This window comes from Benincasa hispida, chromosome 3 (assembly GCF_027475165.1).
Source record: "Benincasa hispida cultivar pf3 chromosome 3, pf3_genome.v1.1, whole genome shotgun sequence".
Taxonomy (NCBI): Eukaryota; Viridiplantae; Streptophyta; class Magnoliopsida; order Cucurbitales; family Cucurbitaceae; genus Benincasa; species Benincasa hispida.
Window position 1 is genome coordinate 23,365,640 of NC_143480.1, and position 22,169 is coordinate 23,387,808.

Here is a 22,169-nt window from a genome sequence, read left to right on the forward strand (position 1 = left end):
CAATGAAAAATGGATTTGGGACGATCTTGCTTCCGCTCAAGGTTCTCTCCTCATAGAGTTCCTTCACTTGATTTGTTCACGTGGCAATATGAGGAGTGGGGGTGTCCTATACAATGAGTTTGCATAAGATCAGACCAAGAAATAAATCACTCTTTATAATGTTGTTTACTGTTTAAGACCGACTATTTCAAAATGATGACCTAGGTAACTCTACCTTAATCCTGAGCTAACTATGAACTCCTGTTTATTTAGTATTATCTTTAGATTTTTATGGGTAAGGATTGGCTCAATAGCGCCGACTCAATAAGTCTTTCATTTCAGGGGTAAGACCGGGTAGATAGCTGGGGACATAGGGTGCAAGAGGGAATTCACTTCTACCCGCTTTTAGAGATAGTAGAGAGGTTGTTTCCTTAAGTGCTGATTTCAGGTCTTGAAAAAGGGGCCCTACCCTGTCATTAACCCGAGAGGGACTCAGTTTAATGATCGGATCACAAACCAATTGTTCATTAGAGAATCAGTGGGACTTAAGGAATAAGATGTAATCTCGAAGGTAAAACAACCTTTTGACCCAACCGTTATTTTGAATAACCTGTGAAGGGTTAACTTACTAATTATGGTTATATCGAGTAGACACAATATATCTACAGTGAGGGGAGTGCAACTACTAGATTTTAGTGGAGTGACCCGGTAGTTAAGGAATGAGGGTTAATTTAGGCTAAAGAGTTTAGCCAATTAATCTCGGATCGTTGGAGCCTATGATCTGTAGTTACATTAGGTCTCTTTACTAGCTCACAAATAGAATTAGCCTTAGAATACCGTGATAAGTTGATTTGAAACATTTAAATTCAAATTAAGGGAATTAGTAATCATATGTGATATAATTACACGTTTAATTATAGAATTAAATGTAATTAGAGAAGCGATTAATATATAAATATGATTTAAATATTAATTTCATGAATAGGGATTCACGGTAATGGAATTGGTGACAAATTAATTTAATATTTGATATTAAATTAATAGATTAACTAATTGTTTAATTAATAGATTAATTAATTGTTTAATTAATTATTAATTGTTAATTTTATTAGAAAAATGATTATTGAATTAATTTTGTAAAATTAATAAAATTTCAATTTAAATTAAAGAATTAAAATTGGAAAAAGTTTTGATTTTGAAAATCAATTTCAAAATCAAAAGGGAAATTAAAAATGGAGAAAAATCCCAATGTGGGATTTTTCCACTTTCAAGGAAAAAGGTTAGTCACTTTCTTACACATAATTCCACCACCAAATTTGAGGAGTAGCTGAAATTACTTCAAGTGATCAGTTTGCATAAGAGTCATGTAATAAAACCACTCTTGATTTGATGGAAAAGCCGATGCAATTGCTGAATTGCTGAGTTTTTGAAAGTTGAAGAAGTTATTCTCCAACAAGCTGAAAAACCAGAAAACCTATCCTCTAATTTCCCTAAGTTTTTGAAAGTTGAATTGCTGAGTTTTAAGTCCCACAACTCAATCTAAGACTTCTAGAGAATAGTAGGAAAGCTCTAGTGGTGGTCCACGACCTGAATTGGAGAAGATTGCAATTGTATTTCGTTAAAGAAGAGGATCTTCAAAGGTATTTAATGAAACCCTCTTGATACCTCATGAACAAGCTTAATTTGATGTCAAAATTGAGGAATTAGAATGCTTAATGATTCTGTTTTCTTCCGCTACATGTTTCTATAAACCAACAATTTGGTTATCAAACAAATATATATTAATGTTTATTGAAATAATTTTTGGTAGTGTCATACTCAACTCGACACTGTAATTTAGTTTCTGATGCATAATCCATTATGTATGACTGTAAATGTATGCGTTCAATCACAATGGAATTTAGAAGATCTGCTTCCGCTCAAGAAACTCCTCATGTTGAGTTTCCCTTCAACTTAAACATGATCCACTTATATGTCTCTACATACATGTTTAAGCTACAGAATATAAGCTTGGATGTTAGTTCATTGGTTTATGGGTTTAATTATACTAAATGTCAAATAAAACATCTCATAGTTCATTAAATAAATAAAATGTTTGTACAATACAATTATAAACTACAGAACATTACAAGATTTAGGCATCAACACCAATAGATTCTGCTTGGACAATTGATTTATGCGTCATTAACTATGTTTATTCTTCGTTTCAAGGAATTAGTTTCTGGTGGCAGCTGAAGACTGATGAGATGATGATGTAGGTTAGAAATGGGCACGTCATCTCGGCTAAGGTAGTAGAAGGGCTCCGACTTTGTTTACAAAAATCTTATATTTTACTAGAAAATGTATATGTTGTTCATGATTTAAAAAAGGAAATTGCTTTCTAAAAAGTGCTTATTAGAACAACAATACACTGTTAATTTTATTGTAAATAAAGTTTCATTTAAAAAATGGTTTTGAGATTTGTTCTGCAAAGTTGAAAGATAATTTTTATGTGATAAGGTCGTTAGCATCTAAGGCCCTACTAAATACTGAATTGTTTAGGACTGCGGTAACTCAAAACAAAAGACACAAAATTTCTCCTAAAGAAAATGTCCAACTTTGGCACCGAAGATTAGGTCACATAAATCTCAATATGATTTAGAGATTGGTTAAGAATGAAATTCTAAGTGAATTAAAAGAAAATACTCTACCAGTATATGAGTCATGCCTTGAAGGCAAAATGACTAAGATACTTTTTACTGGAAAAGGTCACAGAGCCAAAGAACCCTTGAAACTTGTACATTCGGATCTCTGTTGTCCTATGAATTTTAAGGCAAGAGGAGGGTTTGAATATTTCATCACCTTTACTGATGAATATTCAAGGTATGAGTATGTTTACTTAATGCAATAAGTCTGTTGTCCTATGAATTTTAAGGCAAGAGGAGGGTTTGAATATTTCATCACCTTTACTGATGAATATTCAAGGTATGAGTATGTTTACTTAATGCAATAAGTCTGAAGCCATTGAAAAGTTCAAGGAGTACGAGGCTAAAGTGTAAAATGCATTAGGTAAAACAATTAAAACACTTCGATCTGATCGAGGTAGAGAGTATATGGATTTCAAATTCCTAAACTATTTGATTGAACATGGAATTGTATCCTAACTCTTGGCACCTGGTACACCTTAGTTAAATGGTGTATCAGAAAGGAGAAATCGAATCTTGTTGGACATAGTTCGGTCTATGATGAGTTACACTCATTTACCTGATTCATTATGGGGTTATGCAGTACAAATTGCAACCTATATTTTGAACTTTGTTCTATCTAAGAATGTTTATGAAACACCTTTGGAATTATGGAATGGCCGTAAAGGTAATTTATGCCATTTTAGGATCTGGGGTTGTCCAGCACATGTGCTTGAGGCTAATCCTAAAAAATTGGAACCTTGTTCAAATTTGTGTTTATTTGTAGCTACCCCAAAGGAATGAGAGATGGTTACTTATATGATCCTAAAGATAATAAGGCGTTTGTGTCTACAAATGCTAAATTTTTAGAAAAAGACCATATTAGGCGTAGTAAGATAGTATTGAATGAGCTTTTTAACGAAAGTACTGAACCTTCAACAAGAGTTGTTGAAAAGCCAAATACATCAACAAAAGTTGTTGATGTTGGTTCATTTAGTAGATCACATCCACCTCAACCATTGAGGGAGCCTCGACGTATTGGAAGAGTTACGAACCCGCCTATTCGTTATATGGATTTAACTGAAACCTTAATCGTCGTATCTGATGATGATATTGAGGATCCATTGTCCTATAAGAAGGCAATGAAGGATGTAGATAAAGATGAATGGATCAAAGCTATGGATCTCGAGATGGAGTCTATGTACTTCAAATCGGTCTAGGATCGTGTAGATTTACTTGATGGGGTAAAATCTATAGGTTGCAAATAGATCTACAAGAGAAAAAAATGGTGTTGATGGTAAGATGCAAACCTTCAAGGCTAGATTTTTGGTAAAGGGTTTTACCCAGGTTGAGGGAGTTGACTATGACTTTTTCACCTGTTGCCATGTTGAAGTCTATCCAAATACTCCTATCCATTGCTGCATATTATGACTATGAGATTTGGAAAATGGACATCAAGACTGTCTTTTGAATGACAATCTTGAGAAAACCGTCTATATGCGACAACCAGAGGGATTCATAACCCAAGATCAAGAGCAAAAGGTCTGTAAGCTTAATTGATCTATTTATGGATTGAAACAAGTTTTTTGATCTTGGAATATAAGGTTTAATATTGCGATAAAATCTTATAGCTTTGATCAAAATGTTGATGAACCTTGTGTTTACAAGAAAATCATCAATAGTTTAGTAGCTTTTTTAGTGTTAACGTAGATGATATCCTACTCATTAGAAATGGTATAGGTCTACTGACTAAGATAAAACAATGGCTAATGGCCCAATCCCAAATAAAATATTTGGGAAAGGCACAATTTATTTTGGGTGTTCAGATCTCTAGGGATAGAGAGAAAAAATTGTTGGCCTTATCTCAGGCATCATACATTTACAAGATGTTTGTCAAGTATTCGATACAGAACTCCACACGAGGTTTACTACCTTTCAGGTACAAAGTTTCTTTGTCTAAGGAACAATGTCCCAAGACACCTCATGAAGTTGAAAAGATGAGACGGATCCTCTATGCATCTATTGTTGGCAGTCTAATGTATGCGATGTTATGTACTAGACTTGACATCTGCTATGTAGTAGGGATAGTCAGTAGATATAAGTCTAATCCAGGATTAGATCATTGGATTGCCATTAAATCCATCCTCAAGTATCTTCATAAAATGAAGGACTACATGTTCGATTATGAGTCTAAGGATTTGATATTTACAAGATACATTGACTCTGATTTTAAGATTGATAAGGATTCTAGAAAATCCACTTCAGGATCAATCTTAATGTAGGTTCTGTAGTTTGGAGAAGCACTAAGTTGGGGTGTATTGCTGACCCCACCATGGAGGCAGAATATGTAGTGGCTTGTGAAGCTACCAAAGAGGCTGTTGGGCTTAGGAAATTCTTGACTGATCTTTAAGTTGTTCCAGACATGTCAAAGCCTATCACCCTTTATTGTGATAATAGTGGTGTTATGGGTAATTCCTGGGAACCTAGAAGCCACAAGCATGGAAAGTATATTGAGCGCAAGTATCACCTGATATGGGAGATTGTGCATCGAGAGGACATGATCGTCATGCAAATAACTTCGACGTACAACGTTACTGATCCATTTACAAAGGTCCTTATGGCTAAGGTGTTTGAGGATCACTTGGAGAGTTTGGGTCTATAAGACAAGCCGCATCTAGTCTAAGGCAAGTGGAAGATTTTATACTGGGTGCATATTGCATGCTCTAATTTCTTGTTTTGTATACTGTTGTAATAGTTTGATTTTTATGATGTACAACTCACTAGCTTTAGGATAAGTGAAAGATTTTTGGGGTTGATGCCCTAAATCTTGTGGTCTTATAATTTGTAATTGTAATGTACAAAATTTTTATTTATCAAATAAAATAAGAGTATTTTATTTGATATTTAGTTGCATTAACCCATAAAATCAATAAACTAAGATCCAAGGTTATTTTTTGTAACTTAAACATTTATGTGTAGACATACAGGTGGATCATATTTAAGTGATAACATAAATGATTTGTAGTAGATGGATAAGGTTTGGTGCCTTTTCCTGATGACACTACTAATACGACCTAGTTGTTACAATTGTTGTAAAGTGCTACAAATGATCTGATCCTGATCTTGATCATTCATGTGGAGACATGTGAGTGGGGATATTCTATACAAAGAGTTTGTATGAGACCGAACCACGAAATGAATAGTCTTTCAATATGACACCATTACTAGAAGAGACTTACATTTCACCAGGATGATCATAGGTGACTTGACCTGAATCCTGAGTGAGTTGTAAACTCTTGCCTATGAAGGAGGTCCTTTGATTTGCATGGGTGAGAGTGACTGATTTCGTTGACTCAATATGCCTACCATTTTGGTAATTCGTCTAATTGGGGAGCTGAAGACGCAACTATATAAAAATAAATCCACTCATTCTCTATAGGTAGAGTAAGTAGAGAAATATTCCCTTAAGAGCTGATTCCGAGGCTTGAACAATGTGACGCCACACCCTCTTCTGGCTCGAGAAGGGTTCAATTTTAGTTGGACTATAACTCATTGTTCATTAGAGTGATAAGTGGTACTCAGGGAGTTAGATGTAATTATAGAGGCAAAATGGTAATTTTGACCCAGCTGTACTTAGGAGCAATTTATGAAGGGTCAATGCGTCGTTGATTGGTTATATCGAATGAACACAAGAATATATCTATAGTGCGACGAGTGCAGCTGCCGATCTTTAATGAAGTGACCAATGGTTAATGGAAGTTGATTAATTCAATTAAAGACTTTAATTAATTAATTAATCAAGTACCATTGGAGCTTCAATCTATAGGTCCATAAGGTCCTCTCGGTAGCTCAATTGGGATTAATGAGAATCAAATTAATTTTGGACTAATTTGAATAGTTGAAATTAATATAGAGAATTAATTATATATGATTTAATTAACATAATGTAAATGAGGTATTATAATATAAAGTTTTATTTGAGAGAAAATAAGTATTTGAATATGATTCAAATATTAATTATGTGAATGTGATTCATATTAAATATTATATGTTAAATGAGAGAATATTAAAATATAGGTTATATTATATATGATATAATATAAACTATAAGTTATATGTTATATTAGATATAACATATAGTTTGATGTATGATGTATATAGTAAATTAGTTATTTTATATTTATACATATTTACTAAATTAATTAATTTGAAAATTAGTTTTTTAATTAATTAATTTTTAAATTAATAACTTATTTGGGAGGAAATTATTTGATAACTCCCCATTGATTCTCATGTAAGTGGGAGGTTTTTGTAGAGCGTTGATTTTTACTCTCCTGTTTTTATCTTCTCCCTTGGTATTCAACGCAGAAGAGAGTGTTCTCCAGAAGATTCTCTGCAAAAAAATTTTCCTCTCAAAATCTTTCTCCCTCCTGCTCCCAAAATTAAAAGCGAAGCCCACACACTCTCGTTAATTCTCACCCTTCGAGAATACTGAGGATTCATTGTGGCGGTGTCTGCTTTTGGATTCTTTGTGCTACTGTATTTTGGCGTCGTCGAGTTCGTGGGAGAATTCGAGAAGTTCGTGACCGCAGAGGATTTGGTGAAGAGATCAGTCTGCAAGGGTTAGTAGTACCAAATCCCTTATTTCCTCTCTTTTTGTGTAATTAATCATGTTGTTTCCGATTGCATATGATTGTTTCATTCCTTTGATTTTTTGTATGTTTCTGTAAAAATAAAATTGGGTGCAATCCACTTCCTTATCAGGTGTTTATGCATCCTTCAAGGTCTTCTTTGATTTAAAAAGTTAAAATCTATGAGTGCGGTTCTTGAAAACTTTCAAAAAATTGATGCAAAAGAATCTTAGGTCAGCATAAATGACTATATCCATTGATAGGAATCTCATGCACTCTTCAAATGAAATTTTTAGTTTTGGAAAAGAGAATCTTTTACTACTGTATAATGTTGGAAAAGGAGTTTTATGTTTGATTATGGTGGTGGTAATTAATAAAGAGCCGCATGTGAATTGTGAAATGCTTCTTTAGTATATTCTCTTCTCTGTTGTATTCTTCAACTTTTAGATTTTGGTGAGATTGTTTTTTTTAATAATAATTATTATTAGGTTAAGTGGAATATATAGAAAGCATATATGGATCAAAGTAATGAAAGCCAAGAAGAAAATTAAATTATTATGGCATGCATTATAGTTTGGTAATGTTTATGCATTTACTATTTTCTGTTATAATTTGTTGTTTGTTTTTAATTTCTTTTTATACATACTCTCAAAATTATACACATTCAATTCATTTTCCAAATTAAACAGAAAAGTTATGGTAGTTCCCTTTGACTTTGTCAATAGCTAATGTTCCTCCTTCCTTTTGTTCATGTTATTGAGCTATGAATCTATGAATTATTGTGATTCTAATTTTTTTTTTAGCAGGAAAATACCTTCGTCGTTTTTTATATTTTCATCGATCTTTGTACTTTTCTCGGTGTCAAAATTTTGTATATTAGTTTTTACTTTTGCAAGAAAATATTCGTCTTCATCGATGACACTTCGCAAGGGGCAGAAACAATAATGATAGCATATGATTAAGCTATTTTAGATATCTTTCCCTACTCTCTGTTTTTCCCCTTTGTTTTTATAGGAGGGATTTTGATTGCTTTTTGTTTTTTGTTGGGAGGTTTAGTTTGTTGGGTTTGTGTGGATCAAAGTTATTTTAATTTGTTGGGCAAAACCATATCTCCCAAGCTAAAACTAAAATTAACTTTTTCTTTTTGTTAAACTGGTCTCTATATGTGTTAGTCTTAAAAGTTAGAGAATTGTTGGATGCTTAAGTCTCACTATTATTTTAAGACACTGACTACAATTTTAAACCATAATTTGAAGTTTATGGTTCAGTAGTCTCTTATGGTTGAAATTAAGCCTAAGTGTCGAAGTTAAATGTAACTAAGACTTTCACTGAATGTGTAAGACTGAAGACCAAAAGTTTAAATACTTATTCAATGCTTACGCACGTGTCAATGGTCTTTTAGAACATGGACTATAAATTAAAACCCTTTTAACCATAATTTCAAGTCTTTATTCAATAGTCTGTTTTCTTTGTTATAGAAGGGACCATTATCAACTATTACATGTGAAAGCAAAATGATATAGAGACAATGATAATGAAGTTGTTAAGAATGAAAGAAAAACAAGCTTGGGGCTTTCATCAAATCAAATGCATCCATCATGAACATAAAAGAGATATTTTTCCTTACAAATTAAATCAAGGTTTGATGTTAAATACTTGCTTGGTGTAAGTCTTCTAAGGACTAAAACTATGAATGGCCAAAACTTTTAAATCAATCGTTGCCTCTAACATTTTATGTAAATGATACAAGTTATAACTTGTCATGAATTCACATTGGTTTAAAAAATATCTAATTAAGAATGAATAAAAAGTGGATTAAACTTAAAAATAAGGTATCGACTGAGTATAGAGAAGGAGTAGCCAGTTTCTAGATATGGTTAAGTTCCACATTAATGACTCAGAAAAACAAGGTGTCCATGCAAAAAAAATATGAATTCAATGTGGGAGTCATTAGAAGATATGAAACACCATTTATTCACATATGAAATATCCTCATCTTACAATTAATGGGTATATCATGGAGAACCAATGACCTTATCTAGAGGATTTGAAAGGCACCAAAATGATTCGGTACAAGGTAATGGATTAAGTATTACATAGTCTAATGCAATTGAAGAATATGAGATGTTTAATCTTCTAAATGAGCTACAAGTTCCAGTTGACGAAGAAAATGTAGGGGAAGAAGATGATGAGAATGAGATACCTACTAATGTCCATGAGAGGATACTTCAAATCTATTTGAAGATTTAATGACTGAAGCACGTAATCCATTGTGCACTGGGTGTATTAAATTTTCGCCATTAAACTTCTTAGTGACGTTGATGCACATCAAACTTTTTAATGGGTAGATTTAATGTTTGTATTCTTTTGATTGTAAAGGAGTATTTGAAGATATATACAGCTATCCTATAGTTATGGTATTCTTTGTTTGTATTCTTTTGATTGTAGGAGAATGTTTGTTTGTATTCTTTTAATTGAATCTTGAATTGTCTTTACTCTAGGTGCATATACTTCCGAGTTGATGCAGGAGCGGAAAAGAGTATGCTTTTGGGTTGAGGTTTAATTGAGTTCGGATGTTTGACACTAAAAATATGCCTGTATTACGATGAAACTATTTTGAGACTTTATTTATATCTTATATGTACTGACACTTTTATATGTATTAATGGTCTTGTGAACTTCTTTAATTAATCTACTTCAATGTGTGTAATCAATTGCAATTTATATTCTTATGCTGCAAATGTTTGAGTTTTGGTCTATTTTCAAATATTAAAACTACAAACTAAATTAACAAAAAAAATTTAGTTTCAAACGTTCGAGTTAGTTAGAAAATATAAAGAGATGGAAACGGTATCGTTTACCTTTTCGTTGTGTACGATCGAGTCACACGGTTAAACGATGTAAGATTAACCTTATCGTTTACCTTATCGTACTAAGCGATGGAGCCTTAGAGACTAAGCGATAGTGGTCTCGCTTACCTTATCGTCTACGTCGTACTAAGTGATGGAGCTTTGGAAACTAAGCAATAGTGATATCGCTTACCTTATCGTCTACCTTGTCTTACTAAGCGATGGAGCCTCGGAGTCTAAGCGATTGTGATATCGCTTACCTTATCGTCTACCTTGTCGTACTAAGCGATGGAGCCGTGGAGAATAAGCGATAGTAGTATCGTTTACCTTTGTCGTACTATACGATAGGACACTAATGCTACACGATGGAGGTTGTCGTCTACCCTTTCGTTGTACACGATGGACTCTAGGCACTACATAATGAATGATGTATTCAATCATTTAGCATATCGTTGTACACGATGAAGTCAAATTTACTAAGTGATAGACAAAGTGATATTAGCTTTGCCTCTTCGTATTCTGTATATTATTGAAAAGGGGCAACATGCCCGATTTATACAATGTTCCCTATTTTAGGGATCAAAGAATTAAAAAATTATATACTAAACAACAAATAAAATGAGGACACATGGTCCAATACATGAAGAAAGAATATTTGTTTGTTATCACTAATCTTAACAGAAATTTGGAACATTAAAGGGAATAATTCTTCATGGCTTTCCATAGTGACATGGCAACCTTCAGCTGACGTGTCTTTTTGACTCCTGATTATTGGTTTGGCTGAATGGGACTGCTGGATTTCACTTAGTAGTTGTTGAAGCCAATCAATTTCTAAGGCCGTGTGAGCAAGGGCTCGATACTCTGACTCAGTACTTGATCGAACTACTGCTGTTTGCTTCTTTGAGGATTAGGAGACAAGATTTCCACCAACAAATACACAGTATGCAACTACTGACTTTCTATCATCAATATTTGCTGCTCAATTTGCATCTGAATAAGCTGATACTTCAAGTGAATGACAGGGTTGAAACAGAAGGCCATAGTTCTTGGTGCCACTAATGTATCGAAGAACTCTTTTTGTTGCTTGCCAGTGAGCATCTGTGGGAGCTTTGAGGAATTGACTGACGTGATTCACCATGTAAGTGATGTCCGGATGGGTGTTGGTTAGGTACTGGAGTGCTCCGAAATGGGTCAGTGAGAGGAACTCCATCATTGTTAGATAAATATTTGCCTAGGTTGCTCGGTGAAGCTGCAGATTTCAGATTTGAAAGGCCAATCCATTGTAACAAATCATCAACATATTTCGACTGATTCAATATAAACCCATGCTCCAGATATTGAACTTGGATACCTAAGAAGTAATTCAGCTTTCCTAGGTCTTTGAGAATAAACATGTTATCCAAAGTAGCCACTAATCGAGAGATCAAGTGGTTGTTGTTTCCTGTAATTATAACATCATCCACATAGACAAGGAGGAATATAGTTGAATCTTTTGAGTTAAGTATAAACAACGACGTATCTACCTTCAAGTTGGTGAATCCCCAACTAATTAGAGTAGTGGTGAGTAGAGCATTCCAAGCCCGAGGAGCTTGTTTTAGTCCATATATAGCCTTGTTCAATTCACATACATGATTAGGGAACTTAGAGTTGACATACCCGGGTGGCTGATGCATGTAGACATCTTCTATTAGTTTGCCATTTAGAAATGCATTGTTGAAGTCAAGCTGACGAAGGACCCATCCTTTGGAGATAGCAATGCTTAAGACAACTCTGATTGTTATTGCTTTAATCACCGGGCTGAACGTTTCAAAGAAATCAATTCTAGGATGTTGATGAAACCCTTTGGCTACTAGACGTGCTTTGTATCTCTGTATTGACCCATCCAGATTTTTCTTTAGTCTGAAAATCTATTTTTTGTCCAACACATTAAAGGATGGCAATGGAGGAACTAACTGCCAAGTCTGGTTGTTGATGAGTGCTTGAAATTCAGTGTATATAGCTTGCTTCCATTGAAGTGTAGCAAGTGTATCAAACACTCGCGTTGGTTCAGCCAAGGACTAGTCACGTTGAGTAGTGCTTAGCCAAGCTTTTGGTTTGAAAATGCCAACTGCTTTCGTAAATGTTGGATGAGTAGGCTGCAATGGATGAGAGGTGTTAGGAACAGGGGTTGTATGTGAGGTATGCGGAAAGGTGTTGCTAGTGACTGATTGGAAGGGCTAGTCATGGGAATTTGGGTGGCTGTATGTTCTGGATAGTTGCTAGGCAAGGCATCTGATGTTTGAGGAAAGAGGATAGGTTCAGTAGGTATAGGAGAGGTGGAAGAGGCTGGATTGACATCTGGTATGGAAGTGTTGGATGGTGAGAGACTATTATAAGGGTTTGAAACATATTGTGATGAGTGAATGAAGGCACTTTGCAATAGTGGAGTTATGTCGGGAAAGAGGACTTGAGGGCCATTATTCACTATATTTTTGTCTGTTGAAGGACCAAGTACCTGAAAGCCATAGGAGAAAGGAAAATCAGATTCATTAAAGATAACATTCATGGAGATGAATACTACACCATCTTTGTTGAGGCATCGATGTCCTTTGTGAACCATGCTTAGACCCAAGTAAACACATTTATCATAGTGAAACTGAAACTTATTTGGCTGGTATGCTCGAAGACATGGAAAACAGGCGCAACCAAACACTCTTAGTTTTGTGACATCAAGTAGTTTACCTACATCAGTTTTGTGAATATAACAAATTGCATCAGTTATATAGGTGACTGGTTCTTTAGTACCGGCATGGGAAGACCATTTATCAGATGATAGGCATTGAGAAACGCATCCCACCAAAACTGAAGAGGCATTGATGCTTGTGCTAGCGAAGTCAGCCTCATCTCTACTAGGAGTCTATGTTTTCTTTCAGTTCTTCCATTTTGTGGAGATGTATAAGGACAAGAAAATCGAGAGGCAATGCCTTGTGAGCTATATAACTGATGCAATTTGTTATATTCACCACCATTATCTGACTGCAGTACTTTTATGTTTGTTTTAAATTGTGTTTGAATAACTTGGAGGAAATGTTTAAAGGCCTGTAGTGTATCAGACTTCTATTTAAGAGGATAGACCTAGAGATATTTGCTATAATCATATATAAATGATATGTAATATCTATATCATTCAGTGGAGTTTGTAGAGGCTAGACCCCATACATCTGAGTGTATTAAATCAAATTTGTGTTGTGAACAAGTCAAAGAATTAGGGAAGGGTAGGGAATAGGCTTTACCAAGACAGCAAGGTTCACAAAACTTAATCTCTTCATTCAGCTTAGTAGGAAGATTACAAGTTTTCAATATATTCTCCAAAATTCAAAGAGAAGGATGACCTAGTCTCTTATTCACAACCCTTTAGATTCTACTAAGTTTGCTCCACTTTTTGACAGAACAAAGGTTGTAGAATTGTTATTTTTGTTCATTGGGTTGAGAAAACAGTTTGCCTCTTTGATATTTACATCAACTAGAATCACCTCTGCTTCATTTAACTAATATAGTATGTCTTTAAGAGTTCCTTTCACCAGTACTTGTCTCGAACATTTGTCCTTAACAACACAACAATCATTATAGAACTCAACAGAAACATCATTAACTTGAACCAGTTTTGATATGCTAACCAGATTCTTCGCAATATTTGGTACACACAGTATGTTTTTCAGATTCAGATTGCAACTAGAGGAACTTAAATATGCATTTCCTATTGAAGATATATCTAACTGCTGTCTATTCCCTACTATAATTTGTTCATTACCTGTGTACTCAGAGGGGTTTGCTATATTGTTGGGATATGCTGTCACATGATTGGTTGCTCCACTATCTGCATACCAATTAAAGTCCCCTGCTGATTTGATTTGAAGAAACAAATTCAGGTTCTGTGAGGTAAGGGTGGTCATTCAAATTGGAAAAACCGAACCAAACCGAACCCAAAACTCAGTGAAACCGAAAAATGTAGTTCGATCCGGTTTGAAGAAATTTTGGAACCGAATTAATTCGGTTCGGTTCAATTTCACTTTCAAAAATCGAATTTGAAATCGAACCGAACCGTTTTTAACTAATATATATATATATATATATATATTTATATATTTAAAAAAGAGTGAAACCGAATTTAAAACTGAACCACTTTTAATTTAAAGAACAAAATAGAATATAAAATCAAACCGAACCGAACCGTTTTTTAATTAAAAAGAATATAACATGGAATTTTTTAAAAAAATGCCAAAACCGAATTTGGAACCGAACTGAATGGTTCGGTTTCACATTTTAAAAAATTCGATTTGATTCGGTTTGACCACCAAACCAAACCGAATTGAACTGTTTCCACCCCTACTGTGAGATGACAAATGCTGAGGGATTTGCTCCATGGTTGCCTTGACTCTGAGTCTGAGCATTTCCTTTACCATTGTTTTAATTTGGGACAAACTCTCGGTTATACCTCTAGTAGCACACATCTACAGCATGTCCATACTTGGAGCAAACCTGACATTTAGGCCTATTTCCTCTGCCTCAACCTCTTCCTTTGTTTCCTCCACTGTTGTTGTTTCCTCTGGATCTATTAAATTGTTGTTTGTTACCTCCTTATGTGTTTCTTTGTTTAGAGGCTTTGTATGAAGAGTTGTTTCGATTGTAAGCAACATTGGCAGAGGCATTGTGAGCAAATGTTGTAGTGGCCTTTGAAGTGTTCTGATGTTTCAACATCTTCTCGAATGACAGTAGTTCAGATTACATATCCAACCAAGATATCTCTGGCTTGCTTTGAATAACGACAACCACTGGATTGTACTCCTCATTCAGTCAAAGTAGTACTTGAGACACTAGGTTACGTGTAGATACTGGGCTCCCAGCCTAAGCCAGATTATTAGAGTGAAACTTCATAAGTTTCAAATATTCAGACATCGACTTATTACCTTTGTGTGTCTGTTGGAAAACTTGGCAAAGATAGTTTTCTTATGCCCTCGACTGAACTCCAAACAACAAGTGTATGGCATCCCATAGACTCTTAGCGCTCTTGTACCCCATCAGCTGTACAACAACTTCACGAGTCATTGAGTTGTATAACCACCCTAATAGAAGTTGATTTGCTGTAACCCAAGCTTCATACTGTGGGTTCAAGGACTTCATGTAGGTGGAGCTCAAAGCTCCTTCTGAGGCTTGAGAGTCTACTTCTCCAGGTTTAGCTACTGATGAAGTAGACAAAATGAACATAAGAGGACATACCTTTGTTCGGGATAGATGACCTTCAAGTCTGTATCCTTTCAGGATAGGAAGAGATAACGTCTTCCATAACATAAAAGTACCTCTCTCCAACTTGATGCTGGTTATCTGATTCAGCAGTTGATTAAGAGGAGGTGTACTGAACTTCAACGGTTCAGTGGTCGCTTTGAGTTCTATGATAGTGGCGTTTGCCATGGTAGATCTGATACCAGGTTAGAAAATATAAAGAGATGGAAACGGTATCATTTACCTCTTTGTTGTGTACGATCAAGTCACGCGGTTAAACGATGTAAGACTACCTTATCGTTTACCTTATCGTACTAAGCGATGGAGCTTTGGAGACTAAGCGATAGTGGTATCGCTTACCTTATCGTTTACCTTGTCGTACTAAGCGATGGAGCCTCGGAAACTAAGCGACAGTGATATCGCTTACCTTATTGTCTACTTTGTCTTACTAAGTGATGGAGCCTCGGAGACTAAGGGATAGTGATATTGCTTACCTTATCGTCTACCTTGTCGTACTAAGCGATGGAGCCGCGGAGACTGAGCAATAGTAGTATCGTTTACCTTTGTCGTACTAAACGATAGGATGCTGGTGCTACACGATGGAGGTTGTCGTCTACCCTTTCATTGTATATGATGGGCTCTAGGTGCTAAACGATGAATGATGTATTCAATCGTTTAGTTGATCATTGTACACGATGAAATCAAATTCACTAAGCGATAGGCAGAATGATATTAGTTTTGCCTCTTCGTATTCTGTATATTATTGAAAAGGGGCAACATGCCTGATTTATACATTGTTCCTTATTTTAGGGATTCAAAGAATTAAAAAATTATATACTAAACAACTAATGAAATGAGGACAAATGGTCCAATACATGAAGAAAGAATATTTGTTTGTTATCACCAATCCTAACAAAAATTTAGAGTGCTAAAGGGAATAATTCTTCATGACTCTCCATAGTGATATGACAACCTTCATCTGATGTGTCTTCTTGACTCCTCCTTGGTTGCTGATGTGACATTTTCTCTAATAGAGTTTTGATCATAATTGAATATTAGAACCAAAAATTAAATTACGAAAAAAAGCAATTACCGACGAATATCGTCGGTAGTTTGTATATCTCTCGAAGATGTTGTCAGCAGTTATACCAACAGCCAGCCCAATTGCATTAGATCTCCTGATGCAAGCGTTGGCAATAATGGCAATCAAGTTGTTGGCTAGAAGAAGATATTTTTCAATATTGTACAAAGGTGTTGATAGAGAGACCTCACTCCTGACGTAGTTAATACGACATTGGGAGTTAATTATTCCCCGACGCCGTATGTTGGCATTGAGAGAGAGGCATATCTGCTGACGATTCTCTACAAGGCATCGGGAGATCATCTCCCAATGGGTAGCTCGCGATGATGTGGCCGAAAATATATACGACGTTGGAAGATGTTTCTTCGACGCTTTTCTTTTGTGATTACCTGACGATTTTGGTCATCAATAGATATCTTTTTTCTTGTAGTGTAAGTTTGTGTTTAGAGTGCAGTGTTATTTGATTTGAGACCATATATCTGTGTTTGGGGTGCAGAGTTGAGTTCATATGTCTTTAGTATCTGGTGCAGTTTTTTTAACTCTAAATAATATGCTTTTATGATGACAATTTTTATTTTGAAATATTTTTATTCAATAATTCTACTCATCTTTGTGTTGAATAAAATATGGATTGCAATTTTTTTGTTTTATTTTCTATTTTTTAAAGTTTTTGTTTCTTTGTTTCTTTGTTTATTATTTTTTTTTTGTAGTGAACAACAATTAACCCACTATATTTCTTGGAGGAATATGGTTAAATAAAATTGGAAACCAAAGAGAAATAAAAACTTTTTATGCTTCATTTTTCTCCATGAATTTATCATAGTCATCTTCTTTTTTTTTATTCTTCCTATTGTTGCTCTGTATTTTTTACTTTGTCATAAATTTTTTAATTGAATCTCCCTTATTATCTATTAGCGAATGAAATGCCACCACGTTTCTTTAATAATTTTACTTTTAATTCCTCCAAATTTGGAGGATCATCAGAGAACAATTCTCTACTTTTCATTATTTCTTATAAGAAAATGTTTTAGAAAAAAATATTCATTATATATATATATATATATATATATATATATATATATATTGTCGTTGTTATATGTTACATACAATTCAACTACGTACATATTTTTTCAAATATTATTAACATTAATTTGATAGGTAAATTCAATTAAATAAAAATATAATTTACAAATTTCAACGTATAAATATTATACTTATTGTAGATAAAATACTATTATTTATATAATCAACAACTGTATAACATATTTTAACCGTCATCAGTCTTATAATAGTTGAAAGTGGTTATCAAAGTTGATTGTCAAAGATGATTTTCGCTGGAGTTTGTAGTTGAAAGTGGTTATCGGATCCTAAAGTTGGTTGTATGAAGGTGGTATTGGAGTTAGTAACCGAAGTTTGTCGTTAGAGGTGGTTTTCGAAGCCTGAATTTGGTCGTGCGAAGGTGGTCGTCGAAGTTGACCATCAAAGATAATTTTTGCCAGAATTTGTAGTCGGTGGTGGTTGTCAAAGCTCAAAGTTAGTTGCATGAAGGTATTATTGGAATTGATTACCAGAGTTCTGTCATTGAAGATGGTTGTAGGAGCCAAGAGTTGGTTGTTGGAGCTGCTTGTTCGAAGGTGGTCATCGAAGGTGATATTCGTCGGAGTGGTCATCGAAGTTTGTTGTCGGAGTGGTCATCGAAGTTTGTTGTCGGAGTCCAAAATTGGTCGTCGGAGTTGGTCGGATGAATGTGGTCAGAGTTGGTTTTTAGAGTGTGGCATCGATAGTCGTCAATAGTGACTGATGGATGAAGCCATTAAAAACATTGGAAGAAATAAGAGTTGTGGTAAGTTGGGGTGAGTTGGTAAAATATACCAACTCAACTTCACCAATATTTAAAGTTGTGGGTCAAACATTAAATTAGTATATTATACCAACACAATTCATATTGGTGAGCCAAATGCTCCCTAAATTCAATAAAAATTGTGAGTAGATGGTGAAGGCGAACAATGGAAGATTGGCCATTCGGGTGGTGATGGTGGTGAATGTCGAATCGTGATGTTACTTGATGAGGAATGGAAGATTGGTTAGGGTTGCACTTGGTTTTTAGAATTTATTTTTTTTTTAAAGTAAAATTGATCAATAATTTAATCTAAGGTCTTTTATTTATTACGTTTACCTTTTATAAGTTAAATTAGGACAAACGTTTTTTTTTTTTTTTTTGTATAGTTAAATTAAGAAAAGAGACGGTCAATGAACGAATCATTTATTTATTTGGCACTATATATAGAAGAAGGATTGAATGATAATTGAATTTTAGATCTTTTTCATATTACAACTTAAGAGTTATATTAGGAAAATGAATAGTTGGAGGTTTCAATCGATTCTTAAAGGTTTGGGCAAGGTAGAAATCGTGGGACGTCTTACACGAGCTCCATAAAAATAGTCAACATGGGTGAAGAGATTTGGATTGGTGACTATTCGAAATTTGTCAGTAGATCATTTTTTTTTATATTATTTAAATCTTTTTTTTTTTAACAAAACCACCCTATATTTCTTATTATTTTTTTAAAAAACTACATATTTTTTAACTCAACCCGAAAAGGAACCTATAGCAATTTTAACCGCTAATATATTAATAGCTAGCATTTTTTTTCAAAGCCTTTAAGATCAAATTTTATTTTCTTATTTAAATTAAAATATATTGTGGAGAAAGAGGAAAGTTTCAAAACGAAAAATGAGAGAGATGGGACGAGGATAGTAAAAAGTCGGGTCACACATAACACGTTGCACCGTTTTATGGGTTGATTTTGAACGGAGTTTTTCCTACATTTTCCTATCTTCCCAAATGCAAGCGGGAAATCCGCTCCGCTCCTCTACTTTTCTTCTTTTCTTTAATTGCTTTTATATTTTAAGGAAAATTGCAAAAACCTCCTCTAATCCATATTAGTAATTATAATTACATCTTTAAACTCTCGATTATAAAAATCGAGTATTCAAAATTAGTACTTATAAGATTGAACCCTCCAAACTAATAATAATTTGAAAAATTAAACTTAAATGATAAAAATTGAATACTCAAACTTATATCATCGTTACCATTTCCATAATTATACAAGTTGGAGAGTCCAATTTTAATACTTATATAAATTTAAAAGTATAATTGCAATTAGAAAATAAGTTTTTACAATTTTTTTCCATCTCGTAAAAAGGGAGATTAAGGCCCCATATTGAAGAGGAAAAAAATCAATTTTTTTTTTATAATTAGTAATATAAATATTATGATAGTTGGACTAATATGAGTTTCTTTTAATTTTTTCTTGGAAAAAAAAAGAATATTTTGGGAGTTGAAAAATGAGAATTTGGGGATATGGAAGGGGAGAAAGAAAAGAGGAAACCCCGTTGATCGTTATGGCATAAAGAAGAGTAAATAGAGTCGTCTTGTGATAAATAGGCATGTACAAACAGAGACAGAAGGGGGGCGCCACTTCTGACGCTCTTCACGCACTTCATTTCATTTCACCAAAATTTCCATCGTTCTTAAACCGACGCCCTTCCTCTAATCTCTCCTTCCTTCTTCCCTCTGTGAGGTTAAACTTACCATTTTTACTCAAACCAACCCCCGCTACCCATTTCGATGGATTTGCCCCCCGTAAACTCTCAACAACCAACACTCACATGATTTTCTTTCCCTAAACCCACTTTTAAACCCTCACCATGCTTTCTCCTCACTCCTCCTCCTCACTTTCCATGGCCAAACCCACTCTTCGCCACAAGGCTTCTGCCTGTCTCGCCGACGTTTTCCGCTTCCTCGCCGGCTCATTCCTCGCCTTTCTTCTCCTCTGGACCCTTTCCTCTTTCCTTACTCCTTCCGCCACTAATTTTGACTCCTCAAACTCCAAATTCAACACCCTTCACCCTCCTTCTGATTCTCCCTCTTCTTCACAAAATTCCCAAAATCACCACCCCTCTCTGGCCTACGACCCACCGGACATCAATTTCTACGATGACCCCAAACTCAGCTACTCCATACAGAAACCCATGAAGAATTGGGACGAGAAACGCCGTCATTGGCTTAAACAGCACCCTTCGTTCGCCGCCGGAGCCGCTGAGAGGGTGCTTCTTCTAACGGCTTCACAGCCGACGCCGTGTCGGAACCCCATCGGCGACCACTTGCTTCTGAGATTTTTCAAGAATAAAGTGGATTACTGCCGTATCCATGGCCACGACATTTTCTACAACAACGCTCTGCTCCAGCCGGAAATGTTCTCATACTGGGCGAAACTCCCGGTGGTTCGAGCAGCGATGATAGCTCACCCAGAAGCCGAGTGGATCTGGTGGGTAGACTCGGACGCGCTGTTCACCGACATGGAATTCAAGCTCCCACTAGACCGTTACAAAAACCACAACCTTATCGTGCACGGCTGGGCCCACTTGATATACGATCGGAAAAGCTGGACGGGATTGAACGCCGGCGTGTTTCTCATCAGAAACTGCCAATGGTCCATGGACTTCATGGACGTGTGGGCCAGCATGGGCCCACAAACACCAAATTACGAGAAGTGGGGACAAGTATTGAAATCGACGATTCCGGACAAGCTGTTCCCGGAGTCAGACGATCAAACGGGGCTGGTTTATTTACTGTACAAGGAGAAAGAGAAATGGGCGGACAAGATTTATTTAGAAGGGGAGTATTATTTCGAAGGGTATTGGGAGGAGATTGTGAGTACATTTGATAACATCACCGAGAAGTATACGGAGATGGAGAGAGGAGGACGGGAGCTGCGGCGGCGGCATGCGGAGAAGGTGAGCGAGCAATACGGTGCGTTTAGGGAGAAATATTTGAGAGACGCTGGAAATGGGAAAGGGAGTTGGAGAAGGCCTTTTATCACACACTTCACGGGGTGTCAGCCTTGCAGTGGGGATCATAATCAGATGTATTCTGGTGGATCTTGTTGGGATGGGATGCGCAATGCTTTGAATTTTGCTGACAATCAAGTGCTTAGGAAATATGGTTTCGTGCACCCGGATGCACTGGATCCCTCCGTTTCTGAACTGCCTTATGATTACCCTGCCTAGATTATAGAGAAAAAGGAGAGGTACGTAATTTTGGGTCAAATTTGGAGTCATATTTATCTGCCAAATTAAAGAGAAAGCTGAAGTGGGTATGTGTAAGATTTAGGGAAAAGAAAAGTGTAATCTTGTTGGAATAGTAATTATTAAGTGGCTTTTGGAAAATGTTCTTCTTTGTGTTTGGTTGGTGGTTTTAATGAAACTTTGAAGTTATTTTGGGATGGTGTGTCGGAATCTTAGATTCGCACATCTATATATGCAATTGTATAGAAAAATGGATTAAAGAAAGAGAGTAGTTTTCGTTCCGTTTGTGATTATAAAAGTCTTTGACGTTCAGAAGGTAGGTTTTGTAGCAAATCTCTCACCCCAAAACTAAACAAACCAAAATTGTTTAGAGTACACTTTTTTGTTTTGAAGCATCTGAAAAACCCATCCATATGAAAAAGGGGGAAACCAATTTCAAAATATGATAAAGAAACTGCTAACTTGGGTAATGCAAATTGAGATGTTATTTTACTCTTTTGCAAATGGTTAAACTTGTCTGTTTCAAGGATAGGACAAAAAGGGTAACGTGTATTATTATTATTATTACATCAATAAGTGGAGATAGGGAAGATCTCAACCTCTAAACTGGTAT

At 35.3% G+C, this 22,169-nt stretch overlaps 2 protein-coding genes and 1 long non-coding RNA gene across 3 annotated transcripts; 2 read left to right on the forward strand and 1 right to left on the reverse strand.

Moving 5' to 3' along the window:
- The first annotated feature begins 6,913 nt into the window (after nucleotides 1-6,913).
- Nucleotides 6,914-9,983, forward strand: LOC150037140 (uncharacterized). Its single transcript, XR_016528207.1, has 2 exons — nucleotides 6,914-7,264; nucleotides 9,775-9,983. It is a non-coding gene; the product is annotated as an uncharacterized LOC150037140 (long non-coding RNA).
- A 5,125-nt stretch (nucleotides 9,984-15,108) lies between these two features.
- Nucleotides 15,109-15,570, reverse strand: LOC120073479 (uncharacterized). The gene has a single exon (XM_039026325.1). The coding sequence runs from the start codon at nucleotides 15,568-15,570 to the stop codon at nucleotides 15,109-15,111; it is 462 nt and encodes a 153-aa protein (XP_038882253.1).
- Nucleotides 15,571-19,764: 4,194 nt separating this feature from the next.
- Nucleotides 19,765-21,697, forward strand: LOC120074150 (galactomannan galactosyltransferase 1-like). The gene has a single exon (XM_039027168.2). It carries the CDS (start codon nucleotides 20,177-20,179, stop codon nucleotides 21,536-21,538), a length of 1,362 nt encoding a protein of 453 aa, XP_038883096.1. The 5' UTR covers nucleotides 19,765-20,176; the 3' UTR covers nucleotides 21,539-21,697.
- Nucleotides 21,698-22,169: the final 472 nt, after the last annotated feature.

Bases quoted from the DNA above. Each gene is read 5' to 3' on its own strand.
- LOC120074150 (XM_039027168.2), top strand. From the start codon at position 20,177: ATGCTTTCTCCTCACTCCTCCTCCTCACTTTCCATGGCCAAACCCACT.
- LOC120073479 (XM_039026325.1), bottom strand. From the start codon at position 15,570: ATGGCAAACGCCACTATCATAGAACTCAAAGCGACCACTGAACCGTTG.